Source organism: Rhinatrema bivittatum, chromosome 19, assembly GCF_901001135.1.
Source record: "Rhinatrema bivittatum chromosome 19, aRhiBiv1.1, whole genome shotgun sequence".
Classification (NCBI taxonomy): domain Eukaryota; kingdom Metazoa; phylum Chordata; class Amphibia; order Gymnophiona; family Rhinatrematidae; genus Rhinatrema; species Rhinatrema bivittatum.
Genome location: NC_042633.1, coordinates 35,256,894 through 35,269,295, shown reverse-complemented (window position 1 = coordinate 35,269,295; position 12,402 = coordinate 35,256,894). Strand labels below are relative to the sequence as shown.

The 12,402-nt window shown below is 50.5% G+C and overlaps 2 protein-coding genes and 1 long non-coding RNA gene across 3 annotated transcripts in view; 1 reads left to right on the top strand and 2 right to left on the bottom strand.

The window, feature by feature from the left end:
* Positions 1–16, top strand: part of LOC115080374 (HLA class II histocompatibility antigen, DRB1-7 beta chain-like) — a 50,651-nt gene extending 50,635 nt beyond the window's left edge. Inside the window, exon 4 of the mRNA XM_029584520.1 lies at positions 4–16. Within this exon, the coding sequence (XP_029440380.1) occupies positions 4–16 (13 nt within the window). The remainder of the gene's footprint in view (positions 1–3) is intronic.
* Positions 17–455: 439 nt separating this feature from the next.
* Positions 456–799, bottom strand: LOC115080513. Its single transcript, XR_003853585.1, has 3 exons — positions 736–799; positions 609–644; positions 456–510 (listed from the first exon to the last, which is right to left on the bottom strand). It is a non-coding gene; the product is annotated as an uncharacterized LOC115080513 (long non-coding RNA).
* Positions 800–3,384: 2,585 nt separating this feature from the next.
* COL11A2 (collagen type XI alpha 2 chain) overlaps positions 3,385–12,402 on the bottom strand; it is a 75,937-nt gene continuing 66,919 nt past the window's right edge. The window contains exons 46-57 of the mRNA XM_029584518.1: positions 11,580–11,687; positions 11,417–11,470; positions 11,093–11,146; positions 10,937–10,990; positions 9,876–9,929; positions 9,378–9,485; positions 8,320–8,373; positions 6,994–7,047; positions 6,539–6,593; positions 5,986–6,038; positions 5,099–5,207; positions 3,385–3,473 (exon numbers count right to left, since the gene is read on the bottom strand). Coding sequence (XP_029440378.1) covers positions 3,385–3,473; positions 5,099–5,207; positions 5,986–6,038; positions 6,539–6,593; positions 6,994–7,047; positions 8,320–8,373; positions 9,378–9,485; positions 9,876–9,929; positions 10,937–10,990; positions 11,093–11,146; positions 11,417–11,470; positions 11,580–11,687 — 846 coding nt within the window. The remainder of the gene's footprint in view (positions 3,474–5,098; positions 5,208–5,985; positions 6,039–6,538; positions 6,594–6,993; positions 7,048–8,319; positions 8,374–9,377; positions 9,486–9,875; positions 9,930–10,936; positions 10,991–11,092; positions 11,147–11,416; positions 11,471–11,579; positions 11,688–12,402) is intronic.

Here is a 12,402-nt window from a genome sequence, read left to right as displayed (position 1 = left end):
TAGGACAACAGATTAAGGCAGGGCCTGGGAAGAGCCTCCCGCCAAGCTGACCTCTCAGGCACTGGGACTGTATGGCCAGGAGGAGAAGCAAATGCTGACCTCCCATCACCTCACAGGAAGGACCCCTTGGACCATAAGAAGATTAAGGGAGGGAATATGTTGGACCCTGAGCTGCTTCCCCCTATGGATCAGGCAGTACAAGAAGGGGAGGACAAGGAGAGACGTCGGGGTGGAGGCAGATTCCGGGAAGGGCTGATGGGTTACGGAGGTGACACGCGGCAACTTTCAGGACATACCCGTGCCCCCCCCCCCCCCTTCTAGAAGGGGTTAAGGGACCAGAGAGGAGGCTGCAGCTCTGACTGCACTGCAAGTCTGAGGCCTTGACAGGGGTAAGCGGAAAGGAGAGGCTGTACCAACAGGGAATAAACAGTAATCGGACACTGAAAGATGACTCACGGGAGGGCCGGGGGGTCCTTGCACACCCTTTTCACCCTTCGGACCAGACTGACCCTGGGGACGAGAGAGAGGAGAAAGCAATTACACAAGAGTCGCCCCTTCACGGGTGCGCTAGAGCTGGTGGTCGCGTTATGGGGACTCTGGATGCTCACCATGGTTCCTTTCAGACCTTTAGGACCTGCGGGACCCTGTAAAAAAAAAATAATAAAAATAAGAGGTGGGGGAATCTCGGCAACAGCTGGATTACCTGCAACATGTGCTTCCAGGTGTGTGACTTACAGGAAGACCAGGGAGCCCAGGAGGCCCTAGGGGACCGGTGGCACCAGGGATGCCCTGAGAGAAGGAAAAGAAAAGAAAAAAAAGAACCACGTGAGAGGGTGATCTGACTTCCACTGAAGGAGAGTGCTTTTCTCCTGGATAACGGGTGTCGCAGAGACCTGCTCCCCCCCCAAGCATGCTTAAGTGTATCCCTAGCTAACGGAAGATTCCCGCGTGTTAACGTGGCACGGATGAGTGCCAGTGAACTCTCCTCCTGTGATATTCTGAGGTCTTTATCCTGGATACCAGGCATGTATACGTAACGTGGCAGGGGCAGTGCCACGGCGCCCTGCTCCAATGAGCTCCCTTTTAGTTTCTCAGCTATTCTGCGTACAAGGAGATGTGTGTTTAATATGGCATGAGCAGTGCCACGGAACTTTGCTCCCCACAAATTCCTGAGATTCAGAGGCCTTTATCCTGGATACTAGGGAGATGTGAGCAGTGCCACGGAACTTTGCTCCCACAAATTCCAGAGATTCTGAGGCCTTTATCCTGGATACTAGGAGATGTGAGCAGTGCCACGGAACCTTGCTCCCACAAATTCCTGAGATTCTGAGGGCCTTTATCCTGGATACTAGGAGATGTGAGCAGTGCCGTGGGAACTTTGCTCCCACAAATTCCTGAGATTCTGAGGCCTTTATCCTGGATACTAGGAGATGTGAGCAGTGCCACGGAACTTGCGCCCACAAATTCCTGAGATTCGAGGCCTTATCCTGGATACTAGGAGATGTGAGCAGTGCCGTGGAACTTTGCTCCCCACAAATTCCTGAGATTCTGAGGCCTTTATTCTTGATACTAGGAGATGTGAGCAGTGCTGTGGAACCGTGCTCCCATAAATTCCTGAGATCTTTATCCAGGATACCAGGGCATGTTTAATATGGTGTGGGCAGTACCATGGAACTTTGGACCCACAAGCTCCTGAGGTCTTGAACATGGATACCAGGAGATGTGAGCAGTGCCACTGAACCTTGCTCACAAATTCCGTGGCACTGCTCTCATCTCCTGGTATCCAGGATACGTGTGTGTGTGTGGGGGGGGGGGGGGTGTCTTTATCCCGGATACCAGGAGATGTGTGTGTGTAAGAAGATTGTGTCAGTGCCACGGAGCCCTGCTGTTCTCAGTCTGTGTGTCTGTTTATTTTTGGATGATACAGTTAGCAGAAATAACCGTTCGTGAAGATCAGTGGCAGCAAATTAACGTGTGTTTGGGAAGGAAGTGATGGCTTGACCTGACCACGCTACAGCAGTCTTTTGTTGTCTCCAGTTCTCTTTTTTTTGTGTGCGTTTGATTTGTAACTCTGTGTATAATAGTGATTTATTTTTATTTTTTTTTATTTGTAAGTATAATTGGAAATTCGAGCCTGGGGGACTGCTTATCGCTAAAATTGAAACGTATTTAGGAAATGTATTTTTAATTTTGTTATAAGCTGCATTGGACAAACTGTTGGGTTTGATAAGGCGGGGGTACAAATGCATGGGAATGTAGGAGGAAATAAAAAAGAGAGAGAGAAATACTTACCGTTTTCGCCTTTGTGACCGTTTGAACCTTGATGTCCGGGCAGCCCGCGATCCCCTTTCTCACCCTGCTCACCCGGTGGCCCGATCAGACCAATTCAGACCTGGTGACCCTGTGACCAGAGACACACAACAAAGTCACAACAGTGCGTCGCGACACTTAAACGTTTCTGTGCGTGCGTGCAACCTTCATACAAGTTTGTGTGTGTGTGTGTATACACTTGTGCATATGTATACTTCTGTGTGACATTGTGGGGTACGTTGCACATGCTCCAACTGCAGAATTATGAGCGCGACAGAAACGAAACGAAAGAGAAAAGGAAACGAAAACAAAAACGAACATTTTGTCCGCACGCCCTCCCCTAAGGTACACAGCAAAAAGTTGACTTTGAAGATCAGGCTGCTCTGCGGCTACATCTGCGGGCGTGACGTTAACGTGTTGCAAAAGGCAGTGCAAAGTTATCCATGCCGATTGCATGTCATTTGTGCATGTAACTGGGAGTATTCGTCTTTAGCCTAAGTGTCTGCAAACTCGCTTGAACTCCCTTGGTGGAAAAGTGTGCCATGAATAAAACCGATGCTGATGAAAAACGATGTCGCTGCCTATATAGGTAGGTGAGCGTGTGTACCTACACCTCTGTACAAGCTCTGAGTGTGTTTATATGTGTGGGTGTGTCTTTTGGAGGGTACACACTCAGTCCCTACAGGTGGTGTACATATGTCCCTGCGTATACACAACGCGTCCTGGTTTACCTTCTCACCCTTTGCCCCAGAATCGCCCTTCAGTCCGGGGAAGACCAGGAGGTCCCTGCATCATGAAAGGAGAGAGAGGAAACATCACGATATCCATGTTCAGCACCGAGACACACTCCCAGAACCATTACTATGGATCAGACACCGAGAATAACACCGAGACAGCCCCCACCCCCACCCCACGCACCACATACACACATCAGACACTGTGAATAACACCAAGACATCTCCATATCATCCCCCCCCCGTACACATTGATCTGGAGGACTCTTGAGGAGTCAAGTTTCGAGGAGGTCCCAAGAAAGAGATGAAGGCATTTACGTCAACGGAAAGCTCTGAATTCTCAGCCTTTGTGCAAAGTTGGCTGTTTACTCACTATTGGTCCGGAGGACCCGGCCTGTCCTTGTCGTGCCTGGCCGGGCCCAGCTCCCCCTGTAAGAAAGAGGAAGGGAGGGAGAGATTGATCGCTAGATGAGGAGCACGTTTCGGGCTAGCACGTTAAATCAAAGGTTATTTGTTTATTGGCTGTAGGGACGCCCGCTTGTTGGCTTGCTCCATTCATTCTCGTTACATCTCTCGACATTGCTTGCATATTTAGAATTTATAAAAAGTTTTTCTTTGGACTCCTACTGGCACTCTGCTCATTGGATGAGGCTCTGTTTTGTGAGAAGTCCCTTTTTCATGCTTGAAACATTTTGCTTTTATCTCGTGTGGTCTTATAATCCTCCGTGTCTTTGATATTAATCTGACTTCAGTCTAGCATGCCACTCATGTCAAAGTGAGACTTTTAAGGAAGGCCTTGTGATATCTCACTGGGGTCAGGGTGGTGGTTTATATATATTTTTTTTTTTTGGGGGGGGGGGGAGCAGGAAAAGCAGGACAATTGCCTTGGGGTCCCCTGATGTCACAAGGGACCCTGGTGACGAAAGCTGCCATCAGCCCGGAGCTGTAAGGGACATGACCCTCTCGCTCCCTTGCCTTGTCCCCCGACATTCCCGGCCTCCGATATTGCAACCAGAGATATCACATGGCAGGAGGAGAGCGGCGCTACCACTGCCACATCATTATTTTATTTTATATATTTAGGCACTTACAGCCCGCAATATCCATAGATCTATGCGGGTAACATTAAAAAAAACATCCATAAAAATAACATACAATTCATGCCGTAAGCCTTGAATCCTGCTGTGCGGTGCAGGTCTAGTTTCAACAATGTGAATTGGCATGAGGCTCGCTGCTGTGCACGGTTCAAGCTACAAGAAAACGGTTGGGCTGCAGTACAGGAGGACACAGAGAGATGAGAAGGGCCAAGGCTTGAAGCTGAGGACAGGACTGGAGGCTGAGGCTGACACAGTTAGACCCGGGGGGGTCACAGGTACAAAGAATTGGTGTTTTGGGGAGAGAAGGATCGATGATGGGGGTGGAAGGCCAAGGACTGAAGGTTGAGGATCAAGGGTGGGAGGACTGGGTTGGGGAGATCTAAAACAGGTGATTATGGAGAAGGACTGTGAATTGGAGAGGGGGTAGGATAAAAGAGAAAGGATAAGGGGAAGAGAGGGGAGAGTGGGTGAGGGGAGAGAGGCCAGGATGTAGTGGGAGGGATCCAATGTCTTAGTTTCTGCTCTGGGTCCCAGCTTGACGTAACTGGGGTGCCACTGAGGGTAGGCCAAGGCCTGCCTCTTGCGATGTGCTGTGGTTGACAGCAACAGTTCAAGAGAAGTGGACACCAGACCAGGCCAGTCTGGTGGCTTCCTGGCAAGTGCTGCACGTTGCCATGTTGAAGACCTGGTTTGTAGTTCCTGGCTGGGGGATGCTGCACTCCCAGTCTTGGGGGGGGGGGGGGGGTGGGAGTCTCAGCTATCGCTCAAAGACAACGCCTAACAGTCTGACTTAGGATGCACATCAGCTGGGTACCAGAGGGAGCTATGGTCTGTGGTTCCTGACCAAGGACTGACACCACAATGTCAGGGCTGAACGGAGATGGGGGGATACATAAATACGGGATCCCCCCTCTCCGCAGGTGGTTTGAATGAAGGCAATGGTAGAGGGACACTTACCGCACGACCTGGAATACCTCGCAGACCATCGGTTCCCTTGTTTCCCTGGTGGGGCCCTGAGGTCCCACAGGACCTGTCTTCCGGGAGGACCCTCGGCACCAGATTCACCCTAGAAATGTAAAGAAGAAGTTAGCCTGACCTCCACAGGGTTAGGTGAGCTCTCAGACAGTGAAGGAAGCCATACAAGTACGATCTCTCAGATCACCACTCTTTGTCTAGCAGGAAAGGAAGCTCCTTCCAGAGATACTCCCTTCACTCTGCTCTGTTTGGAAACATTTTCAGCACGAATGGATCCAACGACTGCTGAAGTTAAGCCACGCTAACTCCATATGAATCCAACTCCAATTCAAGCTAGATTGGCCAAGCATGACCTCAACATGGCCTCCGTTCTACTCTGACCTAAACATGGACTTCTACCCCTACTTGTCCTTTACCTGGCCATACCTTCTTAAACATTAACATCTCAGTACCTTCTACCTGTAACCCTAACTGGGCTATACCATACCTTCATCCCATGATCCTGACATCTCGGTACCTTCGCCCTGTAACTCTAAAACATCTCTACAGTACCTGTAATCCGACATGGCTAAATGGTATCTCCACCCCATGACCCTCACATCTTAGTACCGTCAACTTATAACTCTAACATGTCTATACAGTACCTCAACCCCATGACCTTTGCATGCCATACCATTACCGCTGAGGTACTATCAGAACTCCAAGCTAAGGAAGCTCATTTTTTGCCGAATAACTTCCTTTAGACTTATCAAGGAAACGGGATGCAATATTTTAGAAATGATCCTAGCAGAGCACCCACCCCCCCCCCTTCTTCTCACAACACTCTGGCGGATGAGTTATCTCATGGTAACGGTAGTAAAGCTGGTTACCTTGGAACCTTTTTCTCCTTGACGCCCCTCAGGACCAGGCGAACCAGCTGGACCCTGGAAAGGAGACCACACACAAGAAAGGTCATAAACAACCCCCCCTCCTCCAGGGCAGAGCGTGGTTACAAAATCATTAACTGAGGGGGGCCTCTTCCAAAGGCATATATCTTAGGTAGGCATCACACGCTTATATCTCACTGTTTGGAAGTCTTCAGTTCTGCCAAAAATATCAGCTAGGAAGACATACAGGTTATTTGTGTGCACTGTATGGAAACAAGAAGAATTTCCTGTCTACAGTAACTCTCCTGGACATTTTGTACACTTGTGCTACACGTGTTCTGTACATTAAAACAGCCGTGTCTGAGCTGACTACAATTACTGAAGTGACTGTACAGCTGATCCCCCCCCCACCCCCCCTGTTGGACTGCAGAAGACCGGGTCCTGATGGTTCTGACAGCAATGAAACCCAACTCTGAGAATTAGGGTTTTATTTCCGGACTGTAAGTCAAAGGGTTGGTCATTCAAGTTTAAATAAAGCTAAAGGTCAGCCGCTTACCCCTTTTTCCAGGAGGACCTGGTGGACCGTTTTCACCAGTGGGACCAGGGGAGCCCTAAAGAGAAGACAGAGAGGGACTCCAGTGAGAGCAGGAAGGCTGGGGAATGGGGAGGACCTGAAAGGTCTGAGAGGAAAAACTAGAAGAATTTCCCACTGGAACACCTGGAGAGTCTAGGATCAGAGACACCCATCCTAAGGTTGTCCCAGTAGGACCATTTTTAAGCCATGAGAACCTCAGAGGGACACCATAATTAAGGATGTCCCATGAGGACAACCCATGAGTCAGAGACACCAATCCTATGGATGCCCCATGGACCACGGGAAGACCTGAGGATCAGACAGAGGCATTGATCCAAAAGAGGGGCCCGTAAAACACTTGAGGGATGAAAGCAGGAAACAAAGACATTACAGTGCGGGAACAGATAAAGTCAGATTTGTAAGGCTTCTACCATCACCGTCTGCCCAATTTCACCATTATCTCCGCGTTCGCCCTTTGCACCGTCTTGACCCTGCGTCATTTAGGAAAGAAAACAAGATTTAGCGGAAAAATATTCTGTTCTCTTCCACGCCATCGTGCAGTGATTTCTGACGGCTTCTCTTTGCCTGGGTTTATCTCCCTTTTACCCCTGAATATTCAGCATTAATACTGAAGCTGTGACAAAAAAAAGGCTCGGTCTTGCACTAATTCGACCATTTCCCTGCTTCTCCCCTCATTGCCAGAAGTAGTCTTCACCTGATAATGGGGATGGACGCTGGAGAGGCAAAGATTCCCGCTCCGATCTCCTACGACTTTCTTCCAGAAAAAAAAAAAAAAGTGCACTTCCTGGTGAGGAAGGTGAGCTGCTCACAAGAAGACTTGTACACAGGGAGCAGTGCCCGCCCACACACATACCTGCGCCTAATCGGACCTGTCCAGGGAAAGCAGCGCCACTGCTGTCTCTACAGGGACATTCACATCCAGATCTGTCCATGGGGAGCAGCGCCCCCTGCTGTCTCTACAGGGACATTCACACCCAGATCTGTCCATGGGGAGCAGCGGCCCCCGGCTGTCTCTACAGGGACATTCACACCAGATCTGTCCATGGGAAGCAGCGCCCCCTGCTGCCTCTACAGGGACATTCACACCCAGATCTGTCCATGGGAAGCAGCGCCTCCTGCTGTCTCTACAGGGACATTCACACCCAGATCTGTGCATGGGGAGCAGCGCCTCCTGCTGTCTCTACAGGGACATTCACACCCAGATCTGTGCATGGGGAGCAGCGCCCCCTGCTGCCTCTACAGGGACATTCACACCCAGATCTGTGCATGGGGAGCAGCGCCCCCTGCTGTCTCTACAGGGACATTCACACCCAGATCTGTCCATGGGAATCAGCGCCCCCTGCTGTCTCTACAGGGACATTCACACCCAGATCTGTCCATGGGGAGCAGCGCCCCCTGCTGTCTCTACAGGGACATTCACACCCAGATCTGTCCATGGGGAGCAGCGCCCCCTGCTGTCTCTACAGGGACATTCACACCCAGATCTGTCCATGGGGAGCAGCGCCCCCTGCTGTCACTGTGTACAGGCTGCAACTTCCTGTAGCTGGCTTCTCTTTCCCTGTTTAACCCTAAGAAGTGTTTCTCCCAGCGTCGGCCTCCTCGCGCGGAGAGATTGAGAGAGAGAGAGAGAGAGGATCGGCGAAGGGCCCAGATCTGGACTTCTGCGAACACGAGAGACCTGAAAAGCTCATTCGCTGAACAATTTAATAACGCCCAAAGGGGTGTAGTAAGAGGGTACTTACACGAGGACCAAGTTCACCGGGAGGACCAGGATCACCAGGGAAACCAACAGGACCCTAAAGACCAGCGAGTGAGCAAAAAAAAGAATGCGTGTGAAAGGCTGCATCTCCCGTCTGCAGTGGAAGAGTGAAGCGACTGAGAATTTTAGCCTTTTTCTGAGAGGAGGAATCACTGGTGAGAGATGGGGAGCAAAGTTTGTTACCCTAAGGCACCTCTGACCATCAGTGTAAGCCTGCATTAGGGGAGAGGGACTAGGATGAGATGGGGGAAATCAGGGCCTATAGGTTAAAATGGATGGGGGTTTATGCTCCTCAACAGAGAATAAAACCACAAACACAGAGTAGAAAACCACACAGCAAGGTCAGTACACATAGGGGGGGTCAATTTAAAAAAATGTTCACCGCTTCGCATAGGTTCAGAGGGATCAAATTTCAAAAACTGCTCGCTCCCTAAATCAGGTGCCTAAATTTAGGGATATTCTCAACTAGTTTTCGTGCGGCTTTTGGCTGAAAATGTCATCCTAAATTTAGGCCTGCAATTCATTTGCCTAGATTTAGGCTCCCAAGTAAGGTGTCCAGTGCTGAAAATCAGTGCTGAGCTCCCAACTTTGTTTCCCCTTCTCGACCTATGCCCCTGTAGCCACCTACTGCCCTAGCCAGGTTACATAGGGGCCCATTTAGGCTCCTAACTCCCTACGTTAGGGCCCAGGGGCAGATTGGCCTATTGGGGGATCGGGCATCCCCCGGTGGGCCGATCGCTCCAGTCACGTGGTCTGCCATGCGTGGCCATGACAGAGCCGCGCTCGGCAGACCACGTGACGTGGCCTGGGCGGCGAATACCCGGGCCGGTCTGACATCGTGAGTCCGCCGCTGGTTAGGCCCCTACAAAAATTGAGCCCATCACGTATAAAACCACTGGACGCCTAGCAAAGGAACCCTTTGGCCAACCAGGTTGGGAAGTCTACAAGATCCTTCTCACCCAAACCTCTGTGGCTAAAATCTGGGCACTGCCAGCACGTCTGTCTGACCCCAGCATGAAGCAGAGCATTTGCATCACTTACAGGGTTCCCCTTCGGTCCGTCGTCTCCAGGGGGACCTCTACCACCAGCAGGTCCCGCGGCGCCAGGCTGACCAGCCTCTCCTTTTTCCCCTCGCTCACCTCGATTTCCCTAAAGGAAGAGACAGAAACTGAGGTTTGCAGCACGTGTCCCTGTAGCAACTTACCTAGAATGAGGTCCCCCACCACGATGGATTATAACATTAAAAAAAACCAAAAAAAAAACCCCATATAATAACTTCAGTAAATCACAGGAACCATGGGATAAGAGGAGATTCCTGGGAGTTAGAGGATAACTAGCACATATCAAGACCTCCATAATATGAGAACAATGAGGTCCCCATTTCAACCAATTTACAGCACCTGAGGATGTGGGAGGCCTTAGAAAGGTCATGCACAGGTGAACCAGTTCTTGATAAGTTCGGGTGGAATCTCAGAGGTCCACATCTTCAGAATGGGGAGACAGACAGACAGATGGGGAAGAGGAAAGTACAGGACATACCTTTGGTCCAGATTCACCTGCAACGCCAGGAGCTCCGGATTCACCAGGCTCACCCTGTGAGAAGAATAAGAATAATGCAGTTATAGAGAGACCTGACGCTGCCATCAACCAACAGACATCTATAATGCAACTGCAAAGGGCTTACCAGCCAACAATCATCTACATACACAGCCCTAGAACTGTCACCAACGACCACCTAAAAAAGAGCTACAGAGCGCCCTGGTAGGGTCACCAACCAACAATCATCTATAAAAAGGTACTGAGAGCCCTGGCACTGTCATCAACCAACATCCATCTAAGCTACATGAAGCGATTTTCCCAGCTCTGGTAGGGTCATTGTTGTTTTGGGCCCCATACTTCATAAGGGATGTGGAGAAACCAGGAAGAAACCCCAGAGAAGAGTAGCAAACGTGATCAGAGCCTTAAGTAATATGACCCATGGTAAAGGAACTGGTTATACACGGCCCGGGAAAAGAGACAAAAGTGAGTTGATAGAAGTCTTCAGATACAGAGTGGGCGGGGTTACAATGAGAGTGGGGATCGCTCTCCATTTCCACTTGGAAAAAGACAAGGAGTAATGAGCTTTTATTACAGCAAGGAGATTGGTTACCACCCTAAGAAACTTCCTGGGCAGGCTGGATGGACCATTTGGTCTTTGTCTGCCATCGTTACTATGTTACTGTGAGAGGATTCAAATGCTAGAATGAGACACCCTGGGATGAGACGGATTCACTGTTACAAGAGGGTACGTAAAAGCAGGTCAGACACGCGTCTGCCTGGGAGGATATAAGAACGGTGGATCATGACTGGAGGCAGCGGATGGACCACGTGACCTCGTGAGGTGCCCTTCCAAGCCTCTTATGTCCATGATTCTGTAGCACGGCTAAAGAGAACCCTGGAAGTCAACCGTGATGCCACCCAGGGCTTGGAACGTGTGTGGAGCTGAGGCCCGGCGAGATTCACTCATCCATTGTGCCCCATGTGACAGTGGGATGCTACACAGCCTTTTCGGTGCCCTAACACACCCAACCTCATGAGTTTTAAAGAAGAGTCAGTGTTACCTTCTCTCCAACGTTTCCAAGGTTTCCGATTCCTCCTGGTGGACCTTGAGGGCCCTGCGGATTAGAGAGAGCATGGCTGGTTACGCCGAGGAGAGGCCATAACAGAACGCAGACCAGAAGGAGGACATAAAAACAGGGAAAGGATGCAACACTCACGTCAGCTCCATTGGGTCCAGCAGGGCCTCTGGGTCCGGGAGGGCCGGGTGGACCCTGATAGGAAAGATAATTACGTAGGCAATCAGTTCCAAAAAGCATTTGATAGACGTCAGAATTATCAAAGGACTCCAAAGCTGCTCGTTCATCCCCCCCCCCCCCCCCCCTTTCTTCAAACTGTAGTGAACTGCCAAGCGGCCGGGTCTGAGATTCGTGAGAACCGCAAAGCCCAGCCCCTGGCACAGAGGTGCGTCTACGGCATCTCTATAATGGGAGGGGGCACCAGGCTAGGAATGGTACAGAATGACGTGAAAGCGAAATACTCACCATCGGGCCTGCATCTCCCGTCTCGCCTTTCTCTCCGGAGGGGCCAGGCAGGCCCTGCAAGACAGACAGACAAGAGACTCGTTAGTGGGTGGCAAAAGTCTGAAGTCTGGACCTGCGGCTGTGAAAAGCAAAACAATTCCGGCAAGCTGACGGCGTGACTCACCTGCAGACCGATAGGGCCGGGTGGGCCGGGGAACCCGCGGGTCCCCTCATCGCCTTTGGCGCCAAAGGGGCCCTGGAGACCCCGAGGGCCTGGCTCGCCATCAGCACCCTTAGGGACAAGCATAAGAACAAGACTTGAGGTTCACGGCTGTCTTGCTGAGTAAACCCCCCCCCCCCCAAACGTTGTAGGGTGCCGGCGAGAGGCAGAATCTTACCATGAGTCGGAGATTCAAGAAACGTTGAGGCAAATATTCAATGGCTTGACCAATGCCCAAGTTAGTCGTTCATACTTATTCAGCTAACTTGGCCGAGCTATTCAGCGGTGCGGCTTAACCACTGAAGGTTCCCAGCTGCTTTAAAAGTTAGCTGGATAAAGTTTTATCCGACTAACGTTAGGGCAGCCAAAGAGCTATCCTAGACTTTGACTGGCCAACTAAACTGGAAAATGCCGAATGTTGGTGCTTATCTGATTAATTAGTCGAACGAGGGGCCCGCCCTAGAATGCCGACTAACTTTAGGACAGCCAAAGAGATATCCTAGACTTGACTGGCCAACTAAACTGGAAAATGCCGAATGTTGGTGCTTATCTGATTAATTTAGTCGAACGAGGGGCCCGCCCTAGAATGCCGACTAACTTTAGGACAGCCAAAGAGCTATCCTAGACTTGACTGGCCAACTAAACTGGAAAATGCCGAATGTTGGTGCTTATCTGATTAATTTAGTCGAACGAGGGGCCCGTCCTAGAATAATCCCCCTCCCTGTGCCAGCTAAAACGGAAGCTGCTGAGCGTGGCAGGATTTTTTTTTTTTTTTTTAAATCCCGCC